This window comes from Euprymna scolopes, chromosome 23 (assembly GCF_053919585.1).
Source record: "Euprymna scolopes isolate OS-2025 chromosome 23, ASM5391958v1, whole genome shotgun sequence".
Lineage (NCBI taxonomy): Eukaryota > Metazoa > Mollusca > Cephalopoda > Sepiida > Sepiolidae > Euprymna > Euprymna scolopes.
In genome coordinates, this window is record NC_136504.1 from 118,760,068 (window position 1) to 118,779,571 (window position 19,504).

Genomic DNA, 19,504 nt, shown 5'->3' on the forward strand with positions numbered 1-19,504 from the left:
AGATTTGATAAAGTGTCTTACTTTAGGGGGAGGTTTATCAGGAATTTGTTTATGTTGGACTTGAAGACATCCAAGTTGTAGTCAGGTAGGAAACAGGCAAACGGAAGAGAGTTCCACAGGCGTGCGGTTCTAAGAAAGAAGCTTTGTTCATGGAATCCACGTTTTGATTTAGGCACAGATAAAGAGTGGGGAAAATTATTGACAGTGGTTTCAGCTAGACGGGTGTTTTTCGTGAAAGATTGGCGAGGAGGGACCAGAGATTGGAGCTCGAGCACTTTTGGATTAATGAGATCTTTAATTTATTAATTTAATTTATTGTTTATTGTGTTTTATTTGTTTCTCAACTTCAAGTAATTCGCTCGGATTTCGTGTTTAATTTCTGTTCTAAACTTTCCTGGAAAAAAAGTTTCGTATCTTGTGCTTTTTCAGTGTTTTTCAAATGTAAAATACGTTCCTTCAGCTTCCATTTAGTTGTGGGTAATCAGAATAGAAATAGGAATTGTTTCGTTACCTTTTGTTTTATATATTCCATTGGTAAATTAGCTTTTTTTTACATGGGGATCACCACTTATCAAGGCCCGAAGGCCACTCAGGGATAAAGGTTATAGCGTGTACAGTAATCAATGAGATAGTATTGTAGTAATCATTAGTATTAGGGGGTTTTGATAGAGTGTCTTACTTAAGGGGGTGGTTTGTCAGGAGTTTGTTTATGTTGGACTTGAAGACGTCCAAGTTGTAGTCAGTTGGGAAACAGTCAAGCGGTAGAGAGTTCCACTGGCGTGCAGTTCTAAGAAAGAAGCTTTGCTCATGGAATCTACGTTTGGATTTAGGCACAGATAAAGAGTGGGGAAAATTATTGACAGTAGTTTCAGTCAGACGGGTGTTTCTCGTGAAAGATTGGCGAGGGGAGACGAGGGATTGGAGCTCAGACGAGCACCTGCCATGGAAATAACGATAAAACAAAGAAAGGCTCGCAACGCGTCTCCTGTGGGAGAGAGGTTGCAGGGTAGAGAAAAGGGCATCCCCCCACTAAACCACGAAGTCTATTTTGTACTCTGTCAAGGCAGATTAGACTATTTTTAGCAGCTCCTGCCCAGATGTGGCAGCAGTACTCCATCCTTGGACGTACTTGGCTTTTATACAGATAGAGAATTGCATCAGTAGTGAGATATCTTCTGGAGCGGTTGAAGGATCCCACCATTTTCCCATCGTCCCTGGCAACAGACTCGATGTACGTGTTCCATTTCAGATCAGGAGTAAAGGTCAAAACTAGAAGCTTGTCAAAACATGGGGCCTTCCCAAGACGAGAGCCATCCATTTCAATTGATGTTTTAATTGTGGGTATAATAGTCTCCGTTTTCTCAGGGAACAAATATCTCTCTCTGATAAGTTGTTTTGTGGATTTCTGCTATTCACCGAAACAAGTGTAAAATAATGTCAGGTCATCAGGTGTCAACTTTTCGATAGCTTTTTAATCGTACCGGATCACCTGACTGATATGAGGCCAATATTATCTGAATTGCAGTTCGTCTACTTGAAACTTATAAATGCCAATCAGTAATTATTGGAATCTGTGGTTTATATTAATTTAAAGTTCGCTGTCTCTAACAAAAATACCCTGTGTATTTTTTTTATACATTTTCAGCATAAAGGAGGGATTCAAATACGCGTGGGTGAAGTAAAACAGTACGGATATAAAAAAAAAAGGATTGCGCATTATACAAATATCACATCTTTTTATTAAAAAACACTTCTCGCTTAGGCGTGTGTTTTGTATCTATACATGTATATGTATATTCCACAATTTGCAATATATGTTAGGAACAATGTTGGTTGTGTACTCACGTTTTCCACAAAAGGGTCCGGAATAACCCGGTGCACATTTGCATTCGAACGTATTAGCAAAAGGACTGTAACACGTGCCTCCATTTTCGCAAGGATTCGGAGTGCACAGATCTGTAAAGAAAAGTCAGTAATATATATATATATATATATATATATATATATATATATATATATATGTGTGTGTGTGTGTGTGTGTGTGTGTGTGTGTATCTATCTATATCTATCAATCTATATATATATATATATATATATATTATTAGTGTGTGAAACATTCGCAATTAATATACCTTTTATATATATATATATATATATATATATATGTGTGTGTGTGTGTGTGTGTGTATGTATCGTCTATATCTATCTATCTATCTATCTATATATATATATATGTATATATATATATATATATATATATATATATATATATATATATATATTATTCTTACTTTCAACCCTAACCCTAACCCTAACCCGACAAGTCAGTAATAGATTAGTGTGTGAAACATTCGCAATTAATATAACTTTTTCAAAATAATTCAACAAAAATATGCTAAACACACACACACACACACACACACACACACACACACACACACACACACACACACACACACACACACACACACACACATATATATATAAAATGATATGTGGATTTTTTTAACAATCAATTTTAATACCTTTTAAATGGTATTATATTGATTATTGTACCAATATTAACCTCGGTTTAGCTCGATGAGAATTCAGAGCAATATAATTTATACAATCAGAAAAAACAACACCTTTTTTTTAGTAGTACACAATTTTTGTTTTTATTATTTTTTTATGACATGTTATTATATATTTTTTCTTAGTCTGACAGCTGTTTCGAAGGGTAAAAGGACAAACGGTTGTTTTAATTATAACATACCGAATTTTCATTATTTACCGTTCTCTTCGGAGACAATTAAAATCAATTAATTACAGTCAAAAAATTGTTTTTAAAACTCACATGGGGATGGAATTTTTTTTATCGAGGTTGCCATCTTTAAAAATTTTCCATGGGTTTTTTATAGATCTATATTTTCTTTTTGTTAGCCTTATTTTCGTATTTTTTGGTTTTTTAATTTCTTTCCAATTTATGTATCTAATATCAATTATGTTAATTCTGCATTCTTATTTTGTTTCTTCTTTTATTACGTTTGATTTATTATTAACGAAATTATTTAATTAATTTTTTAACTTCTTCTTAAGCTAGTAATTTTTTCATTTTTTTTCGTATCTCTTGGGTGTTTACGTTACATTTTATTTTTTAGCCGTCTGTACGTATTTTTTCTGTTATTGTTTTTTTCGTATTTATTTTATTATTAGGCTAAAATGGTTATCATTATGTACATATTTATTATTTCTTATTCTTATATTATGTTTTTTGTTAATTATTTTCGTTATTTCCAATTTATAATGTTTAGTGTCAAGTTTACGGTCTTTTCTGATTTTGCGATTAAAGGGAATTAACTCTATCAATTCTTTGTTTCTTATTTATTCAGTCATTAACTTACATCTTTTAGAATTTGTGCATTTACCTTATAATTTAGTAGTCAAAGGGAAATAACTTATTTATTTTTTGTTTCAATTATTAATCTTTGTCATTTTTGCTAATTTTTTTATTTATCATATTATTATTTATTAATCATGTGTATTTATGTTGTGTTCAGGTTTGTTATTTATAAGTTTATTTGCTATTCTAATATTTTTTATTCATTTATCTTAAACTCGGTTTTTTTGGTGAAAAGAAAATATTTTTGTTCAGTTTTTTGTCTATCTATTTGTTTACTTATTATCTATATCTTGATATTAGGAACTTATTTTTATGCAGACATATTTGTATGTTGTCTGTACGGTGATTTAACAATGAGTTTTTATCAGATGTTAGTATTTTGTAGGATTCTAGTAAACATAAGGAACATTTGCCTGATTTTGATGGATGATAACTTTTTGCCCTACCTATCACGGACTATTTCAAAGTGTACTCTATATTTTTGCTTTTTAGCTTACGTATCCATTCCCCAAGTGCAGTGTCATTATTATTTTTCTTTCTATTTGTTTCCCTCCAACTATGGTTATTATTAGTATTATTAGTGTTTGCTGTGTTATTTATTATATTTCTGCTACTATTATTGTTTTTGTTAAATGATGAAATATGATTGTTTAGCCGGGTTTTAAACTGAGTGCTCGTACTACCAATGTATGCTTTTACACCTCTATTAGTTTTAACTTCACATTTATATACAACATCTGATATGAGGCAATTTCCTTCTAACGGGCATTCCATAGCTACACGGCAGTTGCATCCACAGTTTTCATTCCTATTATTTTCTAAGTTATTATTATTTGCTTTTTCTATTTTGGCTCTGTTCGTTCCTATTATATTTCTAATTAAATTTGGTGAGGTTGAGTAAGAAATTTTTACAGTGTTTTTGTTTATGATTTTACTTAATTTATTGCTTGGTGGAAAGTTTTTATCTATTATTTCATAGAATTCTTTTGGAATATTATTTTTAATATGTATAGAGTATGGGATGTTGAACCATGTTTGTTGCTTCCTCCTATTCTTTCTATTTGTGTTAGTGTTGTTCTCCCTTCTTATTGTTTTTTCACGAGTGCTGGTACTTATGTTGTTATCAGTTCTGTTATTTGTTCCTATTTTATTTCTATTTCTATTCATTACTCTATTATATGATATTATATTTACATTTGTCCTAAAGTTAGTGTGTTCAACATTATGGTTCTTTATGTACTGTATTCTTTTATTGTAACCTGATTTTTTTATTGCTTCGTTATAGTACTCCCTATTTTTGTTAAATTTGTCTTCATTAATTGATATTTTAGATAGTCTTTTAGATATGTTTGGTATTATTGCAGCTTTCATGGATGGTGGGTGATTAGATCTATTATCAATGTAGTACAATGCCTGGTTAGGTTTGTGGTAAGGTTCACAAGTTTTATTTATTATATCTAGGGTAAGGTCCAGAAAGTTAACGGTTTTGTAGTTTTCATTGAAGGTTATTGTTAGTCCTAAATTATTAAATATTTTCTTTATCTTAGTTTTTGTGTTCTTTACTATTCTTATACTACCATTTATGTAAAACAGAGCATCATCACGATATAGCCCACCTTTTAGCTCTGGAATCTCTTCACTTAGTTTCTGCAATATGTATAGGCCTACTACATCAGTTGCCTGACTGGAGTCTGCCGATCCTATCGTGATGTCGAAGTTTAGGTCCTTGTTATTCCTAGTCCAAAGTTTATTATCATATTTTATTATTGATCGTCTCGCTAAGTTGACTATATCTGTTTCTATTTTGGTTATGCTAGTGAGAGTTTTTGCATGTCATCATCTTTGATCTTTTTAAATGTTTCATTTATTTTTTGTAGTCTGGGATTCATGTATTTTTGTTTTATCTTCTTTTTTAAGCCTTTTACCATGTTTAGCATATCAAGTGATAAAATGATATATATATATATGTGTGTGTGTGTGTGTATATATCTATCTCTCTCTCTATATATATATGTATATATATATATTATTCTTACTTTCACGTATAGTATATACATACAATATATATATAGTACATATGTCAAAACATCGTTAATTCATTACCCACTCAGCGTCAGCCGTATAGCGTAGTGGTGAGAAGCCTTGACTACCATTCGGGCGGGCGAGCGGGTTTCGATCCTGGCTGTAGCCAGTTGTCTGTCTAGCCGCACTGATAAACTATGAAACAATGAACCAGTACTGTATATGGATGACTATAGTATATATATATATATATATATATATATATATATATATTTATATATATACATATTTTTTATTACCGTATCTTTCTGTTAAGTTACATTATTGTTTCAGCTACACGGCCGTTTTTTTTTTTTGAACTCTGTAGCTTCATCAGACTTTTACAGAAATGTTCGTTATTATGGGATGGAAGAGTGAATGATGTCAGGGGAGGGGTGCGAAAAAAAGCTTAAGGGAACAAGGGGGAAAGGTGGGAGGGGGTGTTTGGTATGTGGGTAATTTTTTAGTTTTGGAGTTTAAGGAACTTGTGGGGGAGGGTCTGGGAAGCTCATTTCTGGTGTGGCTGAGGGCATAAGGATACATGGAGGGGGAGGGGGGATATGTGGGGGTAGGAGGAGCGGGGTTACTTTAAAATTCGAGTCTTAATGTTAAAGTTTTTGGCGTCTCGTTGGTGAGATGATTTCTTGATAAGTATATCTTGATCTGTTGGGTGTTCGCTTACAATTTTCTTATATATGGGTTGTGGAATTGCATGCATTAGCAACCGATCTAGATAATTTGCATATTCTTTTAAACATTCATTTTAAATTAATTCACTATTAGTTGCTTCGGTTTTTTAATGGGATAAACATCTTTAGTTAACTATTTACCTGTAATTATATTCATGCAGATATTCTACATGATATATACTTGCATAATATATGCGAAAAAGTTTATAGTAAACACAAAATTGTTTCCATATATATTTATGTATACGTATATGTATTTATTTATTTTCTATTTATTCATTAATTAATTTATTTATTTTTCATTTAGTGTCTTCTAACAACTCTTGCTGACATTTTTTAAAGTGATGGCCTGTACATTTCAGTTGACCTATATTATTTTGCTCTATATATTTTTTCGCGCCTTTAACATTTCCTGTCTGGGTCATTCTGACATTTGTTTCTCTATTTTATATTTAACTCTATCACCATTTTTTTCTCCTCTTTTTCTTCCCTGATTTTTCTTATTTATATTTATGTCTCGGCAGTAGAATAATAAGCGTATCTTATTTTTCTTTTATTAAATATTATTGGAATTTTTTCCTTTTTTCCTTGTACACATTTTTGTGAATTATTCCATGGATTTCTGCCTTTGGATTATTATGGACCATCTTCTTCCAATTACGGGATTTCCTTGGATTTTACTTGTGCAAATGGAAATTCAATTAACTTTCTTGAAGTTATATATTTGGATTTTACCGTCACCTGGATTTTTTTCTTCCACCAGACTATCCATTCATGTGTAATCACCTTTTTTTTACCATATTCCCTCAGCTTCACTTTTTTGTTATCAAGTAAGATCTTTGACTTACTTGTTGTTTCATCAAATACTTTTGCATGCAAAATCCGATCCCGCATTTTGCTAATTCCTGCCCTCTGACGAGAAGGAAAGTATTTCTTCGAAACTCTGTGGATTAAGGATTATCTACTCATCAAGTGTTTCCTTTTCAGATTAAATATGTTTTTAACTCATTTCAAAGTGTTTTTTAACATGTTTTATTAACAGTTTGCTCGTTTTATAAGCTCTATCTCCTATTTGGTTTTATCGATCTTTTACATCTGACTGAGATAATTTTATAAATATTAATTCTTTAATATTTATAATTTACTTTAATTTTACCATCTTGGATCATTTGGGTAAATTTATTTGTAATTTTTATTTTTATATATATATATATATATATATATATATATATATATATATATATATATATATTTCCCAACTGTACTGACATGCAGAAGTTCAAGTGTAATATGAACAAACATCTTGCTACTCATCTCCCTTCATAATGCCCTGCAATTTATGTCTCCGACATTAGCCCCCTACTTCAAAGTGGCACTGTGCCTTATTTGGGGTGAAAATTGAATATATATATATATATATATATATATATATATATATATATATATATATATATATATATATATAATAAAATAAATATATATATATAATGCCATTTGTTTATGTGTTTGTGTGTTCACTAATGGACTGAGATACCGGGGTGCAATATTCAGTCAAGTCACACTAAAAACTTTAAAAATGGTACTTGATAGACCCTTGCATGTGAGTTGACATTGTAATTAGAGGATCAAGTGCAAGTGGTGAATTGTAAAGGATTAAATGGTACGCTTCCCTATACATTAGTGCAACAGCTAATGCAAAGGGAGCTTTTGAGTCGTCCATGACTATAGTTGGCCACTTAGCATCTTTAGCCTTTTTAAAAAAAAAAATATTTTAATGTTCTGGATTTTTTAGATGATTACTGACTGTTTATACTACTTATCTTGATCGGACTATTGTTCTCATCTTGAGTGTTATTTGTAAAAAGTTTTGGTCGGCTTGGCCTTCGACCTTCCTCAGATATGTTGGTTCTTGCTTGGAAAAAATGAGAAAAGTTACTGGCTCCGTATTTTTTTTTGTATTCTCTGAGTTAGTCTGTATTTTATGATTATCGTTTCGTATTTGTGAAAAACTGGCTGACAAAGTGGAGGCAACTCTAATAAAGATCGACAGCGGATTATTTCCTTTCCATCACCGAAAATATCAAAGAATACGAAAATGTCGATGAAGCCAGTAACATTTCTCTATTCTTTTTCAAATAACAACCAACATGCCTCAGGACGGTGGAAGGTTACACCGACTGCAATGTTGTATAAATAAAACTCAAGATGGAAACAATAGTCCGTTTAAACGTTCTTATTTATTTCATATACATCTTTTTCTTTTGAAATAAAATATTTCGAATTTTCCAATTCTTGAAACAAAATTGTGCATTTTTATATTTGTTATGTTTTTATAATTTACTAAATTTCAGATCCGAAAATAGTCCAAGCATTCTTATATGTGCCCAAATAAAAAATAGTGATTTGCAGCGCTAAAGTTAACAATAGAATTCAACATAAATGGTAATTGAAATAAAGTTTAATTTACAATAAAAAAAGAATGAATATATGAAATACTAATACTTTCAGAACAAAAGATTATAAAAGATTACACAAATAAAAACTGAACTTGAAAAAATTTACCTGTAACACTGGTAACAGTTGGGATAGTCGGTTGAACTGGAGTTTCCTTACGAGTTGTGATAATCGGTTGTGCTGTTGTTTCTTTAATGGTTGTGATAATCGGTTGTGCTGTTGTTTCTTTAAGGGTTGTGATAATCGGTTGTGCTGTTGTTTCTTTAAGGGTAGTGATAATTGGTTGTGCTGTTGTTTCTTTAATGGTTGTGATAATCGGTTGTGCTGTTGTTTCTTTAATGGTTGTGATAATCGGTTGTGCTGTTGTTTCTTTAAGGGTTGTGATAATCGGTTGTGCTGTTGTTTCTTTAAGGGTAGTGATAATTGGTTGTGCTGTTGTTTCTTTAATGGTTGTGATAATTGGTTGTGCTGTTGTTTCTTTAATGGTTGTGATAATCGGTTGTGCTGTTGTTTCTTTAAGGGTTGTGATAATCGGTTGTGCTGTTGTTTCTTTAAGGGTAGTGATAATTGGTTGTGCTGTTGTTTCTTTAATGGTTGTGATAATTGGTTGTGCTGTTGTTTCTTTAATGGTTGTGATAATCGGTTGTGCTGTTGTTTCTTTAAGGGTTGTGATAATCGGTTGTGCTGTTGTTTCTTTAAGGGTTGTGATAATCGGTTGTGCTGTTGTTTCTTTAAGGGTTGTGATAATTGGTTGTGCTGTTGTTTCTTTAAGGGTTGTGATAATCGGTTGTGCTGTTGTTTCTTTAAGGGTAGTGATAATTGGTTGTGCTGTTGTTTCTTTAAGGGTTGTGATAATCGGTTGTGCTGTTGTTTCTTTAAGGGTTGTGATAATCGGTTGTGCTGTTGTTTCTTTAAGGGTTGTGATAATTGGTTGTGCTGTTGTTTCTTTAAGGGTTGTGATAATCGGTTGTGCTGTTGTTTCTTTAAGGGTAGTGATAATTGGTTGTGCTGTTGTTTCTTTAATGGTTGTGATAATCGGTTGTGCTGTTGTTTCTTTAATGGTTGTGATAATTGGTTGTGCTGTTGTTTCTTTAAGGGTTGTGATAATCGGTTGTGCTGTTGTTTCTTTAAGGGTTGTGATAATCGGTTGTGCTGTTGTTTCTTTACGAGTTGTGATAATTGGTTGTGCTGTTGTTTCTTTACGAGTTGTGATAATTGGTTTTGCTGTTGTTTCTTTAAGGGTTGTGATAATCGGTTGAACTGTAGTTGTCTTACGAGTAATAGTAGTTGGTTGGACTGTACTTTCTTGAATTGTCGTAAGACCTGTTGATATTGATCAAAAATAAGGAAAAAATTCAAAGATAAATTTGCAAAGATCAATAGTAATGAAATTTTGTTGATTCAATATTATGTTTACATTTACAGTTAATATTTCAAACAGCCATATTTTTTCCTTTTTACTTGAGAATTACCACTTATCAAGGCCCAAAGGTCACTTGAGGTTAAGGGTTAATGAATGTAAAGTGGTAGTGTAGTAATCGGTAATGGTGTAGTTTTAGTAAAATTTGGATTATTTATGGGGACGGCTATACAAGAACTTGTTTACATTGGACTTGAAGACTACCATGTATTTAACTAGGAAGCAGGACAAGAGAATAGATTATCGAGATTATCGAGATTATGCTATATTCACTTGAGTTGCTGGTGACATATGCCCGAAATTGTATTTAAAATATAAATGCCATAAACTGAATCTTTGAAATAAACCACAAATTTGTATGATAATATTTTTTTATGATTTATTTAAAACACCCTATATGATAAAAATAGATTTCTGTGATTTATTTTAATTTAAAGTTGGCCGCCTAAAAAACAACAACAAATTAAAAACACCATATATAATAAACATATTTTTCTATAGTTTATTTTACTTTAAAATTTGCCGCCTCTGAAAAAAACAGTCTACATAATAATAATAATAATAATAATAATAATAATACGTTTTTGTTATTCTTTTTAATTTAAAGTTCGCCGTCTCTAAAAAACACGCTATATTATAAAATATTTTTATATAGTCATAATGTTGCTCACTTACACCCTTCTGGTGTATGCAACTAAAATAAATACGTTCACACACACACACACACACACACACACACACACACACACACACACACACACACACACACACACACACACACACACACACACACACACACACACACTAATAAAAACAAAGGGATGTAGTGTTTACCTGATATACACAACGGTAAACTTCAAACTAATATAAATAACAGTATTTATATATAGAAAATGTAATCCCAACCGAATTAAAAAAAGCTCAATACGCAATAGAGAGTATAGCTTATCATAAGAGAAAGAAAATACACACACACACACACACAGGCACACACACACATATAAAATAAAAAATAAAATAAAAATTACAATTAAATAAATTTTTATTTTTTATTTTATATTTTATTTTTTATTTATTTAGTTATCGTTTATTTAATATTTATTTTCTATTTATTCATTAATTAATTTATGTATTTTCCATTCAGTGTCTTCTAACAACTCTTGCTGTCATTTTTTTAAGTGATGACTTGTACATTTCAGTTGACCTATATTATTTTGCCCTATATATATTTCGCGCCTTTAACATTTCATGTCTGGGGCATTTTGACATTTTTTTCTCTATTTTATATTTAACTCTATCACTATTTTTCTCCTCTTTTTCTTCCCTTATATTTCTTATTTATATTTATGTCTCGGCAGTAGAGTGAAAAGCATATCTTATTTTTGTTTTATTAATATTATTGGAATCTTTTCTTTTTTCCTTGTACACATTTTTGTGAATCATACCATGGATTTCTGTCTTTGGATTATTATGGACCATCTTCTTCCAATTACGGGATTTCCTTGGATTTTACTTGTGCAAATGGAAATTCAATTAACTTTCTTGAAGTTATATATTTGGATTTTACTGTCACTGGATTTTTTTCTTCCACCAGACTATCCATTCATGTGTAATCACCTTTTTCTTTACCATATTCCTTCTGCTTAACTTATCTTGCTTTCAAGTAAGATCTTTGACTTACTTGTTTTTTCATCAAATACTTTTGCATGCAAAATCCGATCCTGCATTTTGCAAATTCCTACCTTCTGATGAGAAACTCAACGGATTAAGGACTATCCACTTATCTAGTGTTTCCTTTTCAGATTAAATATGTTTTTAACTCATTTCAAAGTGTTTTTTAACATGTTTTATTAACTGTTTGCTCGTATATATATATATATATATATATATATATATATATATATATATATATATATATATATATATATATATATATATATACTGCTGGGGAGCCATGATGTAATATACTGTTTTGTTTTTAAATCCCCGAAACAGTGTTTCGTGGTAAACAACTGATGATCCCTTGAAAAATAAATTATTGGTATTATAGTAAATTCGAGAGCGAGTTGATGCAGTGATTGCAGGTGATTAAATGACTTACTGACTAGATGGTTTTCTAACGAATGATAAAAAATATTTTTGTATAGTTTTACAGGTTAAAAACTATTTATTCATTTATTTATTTATTATTATTATTATTATTATTATTATTATTATTATTATTTTGTCATCTTTATCATCATGATGACTTTTCAACAGTCTTAATAAGATATGATTCTGAAACACTTATTAATTTATAATCCTCACTCCTCCAAATTTTTAATAATGACATCGAATTTAACACTTTATAGAAAGACCTGTTTTGTTCTGTCTAGACAATTTCCGGTCAGAGTAATGCAAGCTTTCACGGACTGATTTTTTTTCCGCTTAGCCTGAACTTAATTAGTTTAAATTTTAATTTGAAATCGAGTTTTCTAATTAAGCCGATGATGTTCTCATACTGGATTTCTCTCTTTTTACTATTAGGTCCTGGCGACAGACTTTAAACTTCTTTAGAGATTAAAAAGAAGTAATCCAAAGGCGTTCAGAAGTTCTAACAAATAAAGTTGGAGTCTTTTAAACTAGATCCTTTATTTGTCCTTTGTTACCAACTTGTTAGCATCAAATTAAAAAAAATGAACGTCAAATTAAAATAGAGTTAATATTTCTTAATTAATTCTCAATGAAAATGTAAATTTCAAATAAAAAAAATGAACGTTAAATCAAAATTAAGTTAATATTTTTTTTTCAATTCTCAACCAAAAAATGTAAACTTCAAATTAAAAAAAATGAATGGCAAACCAAAACTGAGTGAATATTTTTGGTTCAATTCTTTTTGTTTTTGTTTTTACAAGGTGGTCACCACTTATCAAGGCCCGGAAGCCACTCGTGGACAAGGGTTATTGTGTGTACAGTAATCAATGGGATAATATCGTAGTAATCGCTAGTAATGGAGATTTGATAAAGTGTCTTCCTTAAGGGGGCGGTTCATCAGGAATTTGTTTATGTTGGACTTGAAGAGATCCAAGTTGTAGTCAGGTGGGAAACAGGAAAACAGAAGAGAGTTTCACAGTGTGCACTTCTAAGAAAGAAGCTTTGTTCATGGAATCTATGCTTTGATTTATGCACAGATAAAGAGTGGGGAAAATTATTGACAGTGGTTTCAGCTAGACGGGTGTGTATCGTGAAAAATTAGCGAGGGGGGGACCAGAGATTGAAGCTCAGACGAGCGCTTGCCATGGAAGTAACGATAAAACAAAGACAGGCTCGCAACGTCTCTTCTGTGGGAGAGAGTTTGCAGGGAAGAGAAGAGGGCATCCCCCACTAAGCCACGAAGTCTATTTTGTACTCTGTCAAGACAGGATAGGCTGTTTTTAGCAGCTCCTGCTCAAATGTGGCAGCAGTACTCCATCCTTGGACGTACTTGTCTTTTATATAGATAGAGAATTGCATCAGTAGGGGAAAAATACTTGGTTAAAAAAAGGGTGAGGTAAGGGGAACTTTTTTTAACCAAGTAAGATCTTTGACTTACTTGTAGTTTCATTAAATACTTTTATATGCAAAATCCGATCCTGCATTTTGCTAATTCCTGCCCTCTGATGAGAAGGAGAGTATTACTTCGAAACTCCGCGGATTAAAGACTATCCACTTATCTTGTGCTTCCTTTTTTAAAATTAAATATGTTTTTAACTCTTTTTCAAGATGTCTTTTAACATATTTTATTAATCATTTGTTCATATATATATATATATATATATATATATATATATATATATATATATATATATATATATATATATATATAATTTAAAGGAGATTAGAATAATAGTCTAAAGAGCTAAGTGTATTTTAATGTAATAGTGAAATTACTAGTTTAATTAAATACAGGAAATGCTCGTTGTAATTTAGATATATAATAAGCTCGATAGTTAAATGTCCTAGAGCTAATTCAATATTAAGTAATGTGATTTATAATTTAAAAATTAAAAAAAAAATTTTTAAATTTAAAAATCAAATTTTAATTAAATTAAAAATCAGTTTCATAAGAAGGAACAACAACAAAGTCAATTATCTGTACGATCGTTTCGGAAATCCGTGCTTTTTATTTGTGGTATACATGAAGTCACGTAGAACAATTATACATAGTTTTTTTGGTAAGCACGGTCTCCTCATCAGCAAATTTAGGAGGATTTCTATTGAATTGGAAAGACACCAAAAATAAACCTAGCATTAAAAGTAAGGCAGATGAATCTGAAAAATTGAAATAAAAGGTTTGGATTTAAAATTTATAAGAAAATTAGTATAGGTTAGAGATAGAAATGAGTAGAATATATATATATATATATATATATATATATATATATATATATTTAATTTACATAATAAATTTGATTTAAAAATATATAGAGATAGTTACCTTTTAGTTTTTCTTTTTTTGAAATCAGGAACTGTGGTTAAAGTAGTCATTTAGATGTTTGCTATAGCTTTTTATTTTATTGAATGATGAATTTTAAAAGGGCGACGCTCGTGCAGTAAATTGTTTCCATTAGCGTATTTTGATTTAAAGACGCTACAGTTAATATATATAGAGAGAATATTTATTTTGCAAGTTTTTAAGGGGAGATAATTGTCATGTGTTATTGGCTTTATTTATTATTTGATTTACGAGTCTAAGGGCGGTAATTGGTCTAACTTAATTTATTAAAAAAAAAAAAAAAAAAAAATTCTAATCTATTTTTACTAATGAGTAATTTTTAATGATTTAAGGTGGTTTATATCTATTAAATTTAAACCAACGTTTATGATTACATGATAGAAGCTCGTGTCTTGAATTTACTAGTTTGGTTGTGCTTTTTATATCTTCATATTTTAAAATTTTTAGGGTTTCTTTTGTACATAGTGTACAAAATTTATCTCCTGGTTTATATGATTTGCAAGTCTCAATTATTTGCCATTTTAAGTTGAAAGAAATATTGCTATTTTTTAGTTGCCAAATATAGTTGGATAGAGTAGTTTGGTTTGATAGAGAGTTATTTTTAAAAGAATGTTTGTGCGTTGAAATTCTATGTTTTATTGGGCCAGATGTGAAACCAATATATATTACCTCTTGATTATTATGATTATTTTCCGTTAGGTCTATTGTTGGATTATAATGTGGTGGGTTGATTAGTAATTGATCGGTAGATTGATTTAAGTTGGTGTTATTATTTAATCTGGTAGTTGAGTTATGGCTGTTGATAGGTTCTTGTATATTTGGAGTATCAAAAACTCCAAATATACAAGAACCTATCAACAGCCATTTTCTCTCCAATATGAACATTCAACTATATTATATAATATTCGTCATCTAAATAACACCCTCTGCATAACACAATGATATCAGAGCGTTTGAATATCACACCACCACCTGGACCAAATGCATTGTTGATATTACAAGTTTTTTCAGCAGCTTTTTGGCCTAGCTTGAATTGAAATTAAAAAATTGTGCAAATTTGCGTTTTTTTCCATCATATATTCAACATTTTGTCTATTTTGAACCCCATCAAGGCAGGACAAGTCCTTTCTAGCAGCTCCTGCCCAGATGTGGCAACAGTATTCCATCCTTGGACGTATCTGGACAGATTTGATGCACGTATTCCATTTAAGGTCAGGAGTAATAATCAAGCCCAGAAGCTTGTCAAAACTTGAGGCCTCCCCAAGACGAGAGCCATTCATTTTAATTGATGCCAGATGGGGATCAGAACGTTGATGATGTAAAGATAGAAGCTTGATTTTAGATGCATTAAAAGTAACCAGACACTCCTTTCCTCATTGTACAACGTGATCAAGATCAGAGGAGAGAGAATTGGAGGGAACTTAATCATTTACTGTCTTAGATGTGCTACCATAGATGGTAGTGTCATCAGCAAAAATGTCTACAAATGATGTAAGGATGTGATTTGGAAGATCATTAATGTAGATCAGAAAAAGAGTTGGGCCCAGGATGGACCCCTGAGGAACTCCAGCATTAATACTGTGAGCTTCTGATTTTTGCCTATCAACTACTACTCTTATGAACCTCTCAGAGAGAAATGATTTAATAATTGAGAAGACGTTTCCAGCTATACCATAGCTGGAGATCTTGTGAAGTAAACCTTTATGCCATACTCTATCAAAGACCTTGTATATGTCAAGAGCAATTGCTCTAGAAAGGTTGCCTCTGTCGAGAGATTCGCTAATCCTATAAGATATAACTGTAAGCACATCTGCTGTATATCTAGCAGAACGGAAACCATATTGTGTGTCACTAAGAAGGTTATTTTTGCTGAGATGGTTGATTACTTCTCTATTTAACAGATTCCAGCAACTTACTTATGACGCACAGGAGACTTATTGGCCTGTACTGAATTCTTAAATACAGGGCATACTGATGAGATTTTCCAGGGTGATGGGAAGCAATTCTTCTTAAGACAACGTTTAAACAGTTTTGTAAGTACGGGCGCTAGTTCAGGTTGAAGTTTTTTGAGTACTATAACTGGAATACCGTCAGGGCCGGTTGCTTTACTGGAGTCAAGGTTTTTGATTAGCTTGGCAACATCACGTACAGATATTTGTATGTCACATAGCGTGTTTTCTGATACAGGAGGAAATATTGGGGGTTAGCGGCCTTGGTCGCAAAGGGTAGAATTAGCTGCAAATTTCTTGACAAAGAGTTTGGCTTTGTCTGATGCTGACGAGATTAACTCAGGTCCATTGATGATAGTTGGGATAGAGCATACACTTCTGTTCAGGATTTTGTTTGCTATTATACAAAATTGGTGGGAACCAAGCTGCTGTTCAGCTACTTTGGACTTGACGGACTGAGCATATAACTCTCCTCTTTCTTACAATGGTTGCTGGCAGTTATGAAAGCGGCTTATATGAATTTTGTTCCCACGCTCATCTTGATAATGAACATTGCATAAACCCCATCCTTAAGAAACGTGTCTTCCTTTCTATCAAGAAGTAATGGCTGTCCCCTCTTGTGACAAAAGAACTGATAACTCATTCATCTCTAAAATATGTTATAAAAACATTCACAGAACTGCATTAATGTATCTCTCTTCTATCCTCCTTTCATCGTGTATTACATGTCTCCGTCTCTGTATTAGAATGTACCCGATATATGTTTCTCCAATATGAACACTCAACTATATTATATAATATTCGTCATCTAAATAACACCCTCTGCATAACACAATATCAGAGCGTCTCCATTTACGCTGAATATCCAGAATGTCAAGATCAATATATTAAATATGAAAGAGTCCTCTGTGGAATTTCCATAGCCCCGCTACTCAAAAATGATTATTATTATTGATATACAAAATCGTTTTCATCCAATTTATTTTTTCATATTTGTGTCTTACCACACAAAAATGAAACTTTGTTGTAGTTTTCAAACAAATTAAGCACATTTTGATTACAGCAAAAAACTGTATAAATGTATCTTCTATCTATCCCCCTCTCATTGTATTAGAATAATATAAATATAATATGAACACTCAACTATATAATATTCGTCATCTTAAAAAGCCCCCACCCCTATGCAACAAAACTTTTTAATTAGTTTTCATCTGAAATAAATGGTTTCTAAGGGGCCAAAATTAACAAAAGTTAGTACTTGGAGGGTGTCATGTGATTTTAATCTGTTTGTCAACTGTTTCAGGAATGCGCATGCGCAAATCGTCCGCATTATGTTAAGAATAAGTAGGTTTGAAAACAGTTTTTAAAGGTTGTGTCAAGCTGGCCTAATGGTCACTGTACTTAACTTTCGGTCTTTAGGTTTTGGTTTTAATCTTAGCTGGAGTTTTTTTTTTACTTACAAGAAGCGAACTGCCTAGAAAAAACATAATACTTGCATGTACATGTCTCCGTTTCTTCCCTTTTTAACTTCATTTGTTAAGAAATTTAACGTTACATTTAATACTGAGTAACGCCGGGCACATCTTCTAATTTAATAAATATTTGCGTCCGGAGAGCGCATATATTTGTAAGTATAAATAATTTTAATTTTTTTTTATTTTCATTTCTGTATTTTGTTTAATATAATTCAGATTTTTGTAAAAGTGCCAAAAAGAAAACATTTATTGGATTACAAAGTTGAAGTTTCGCTTGTCCTGAAATAAAAGCAAAGTCATTGTCGTACTTGGGACTTTCACCCAGTAATGCCTGACAGAACGAGAGCACTCTACCTCTGGAGATTAAATAAAGGGTTCCGTTCAAAATACTGTGCAAATTCCTGATTTTAACAGAAACATTCTCGAGTTTGACGGATAGATTCCCGAGTTCGACAAGAAGAAGATCGAAGGTTACACCGACCGAAACATTGTGCAAATAACACTCAATATGAAAACAATAGTCTAAAGAAACTAAATAATCCGATTTTTAAAAAAAATCATTTTTTTTAAAGATTTTAAGTAGTAGTAAATCGTAGCCATTACGAAAATGTAATTTAAATCGAGTCAGAAATAAATATTTCATAGATTACAAAGTTGGAATTTTTAATTTGACGTTGATCTTTTCAATTGTGATTCCTTACTTTCATTCTGCAGTTTCAATTTAGAATTCACATTTGGGTTTTTACTTTAAAGTTTGCCTGTTCAAATTTCATGACAAAAACTTCGTCGAATGTTCGAAAAAAGGATAAGGGGAGCAAGTTACCTTTAGGAATGCATTTTCCATTTTGCTTCACGAATCCTTTTTTACAAACGCATTCGAAGTATCCATCTTCTAATTTGCATTCACCATGCGGGGCACACGGTTTGGCGCTTTCCTCTGTTATATTTCCATTCGCCCCACAATGAACCCATATGTTGCAATTACCGGTCATACGTTTTTCTCCCAACTGCAAACGGAAAAATAAGTGTCAATAGAAAACAATTAGTTTTACAGTTCTGAATTTTTTTAGATGATTGTTTGTATTATTTGTTTTGACCGGACTATTGTTCTTATCTTGAGTGTTATTTGAGCGACGTTTTGGTCGAAGTCGCATTCGACCATCGTCAGGCATGTTGGTCGCCATCTTGGAAAAGAAAATAGAAAAGTTACTGGTTCCATAGATAGTTTCGTATTCTTAGAGCTGTTTTTGTTTTTTTACACCGTGGTTTCGTATGTATGAAAACTTTTCTCTTTTCTTTTCCAAGATGATGACCAGCATGCCTGACGAAGGCTACATCGACTGAAACGTTGCACAACTAACACTCAAGATGAGAACAATAGTCCGATCAAAACCAGTAATACACAGTTAGTTTTGTATAAACAAAAAACTGAGAATACAAAGTAGGAAACAAGTACATAAAATAAATTCAAATAAGAAAATTTCTGAAACGCTTATCTCAGACACAAGGTCATCAGGGTGGGTATTTATGGATATCAGGTGTAATACAGGTACAAGGATTGATCACTGTGGCACTCCTGCGTTAACATAATGCTGTTTGG

At 31.6% G+C, this 19,504-nt stretch overlaps 1 protein-coding gene across 1 annotated transcript in view; it reads right to left on the bottom strand.

Annotated features, from left to right (window-relative positions):
• The window catches only part of LOC145245674 (zonadhesin-like), a 248,332-nt gene that overhangs the window by 74,466 nt on the left and 154,362 nt on the right, over positions 1 to 19,504 (bottom strand). Inside the window, exons 26-28 of the mRNA XM_080107232.1 lie at positions 18,728 to 18,911; positions 8,695 to 9,909; positions 1,846 to 1,956 (exon numbers count right to left, since the gene is read on the bottom strand). Coding sequence (XP_079963358.1) covers positions 1,846 to 1,956; positions 8,695 to 9,909; positions 18,728 to 18,911 — 1,510 coding nt within the window. The remainder of the gene's footprint in view (positions 1 to 1,845; positions 1,957 to 8,694; positions 9,910 to 18,727; positions 18,912 to 19,504) is intronic.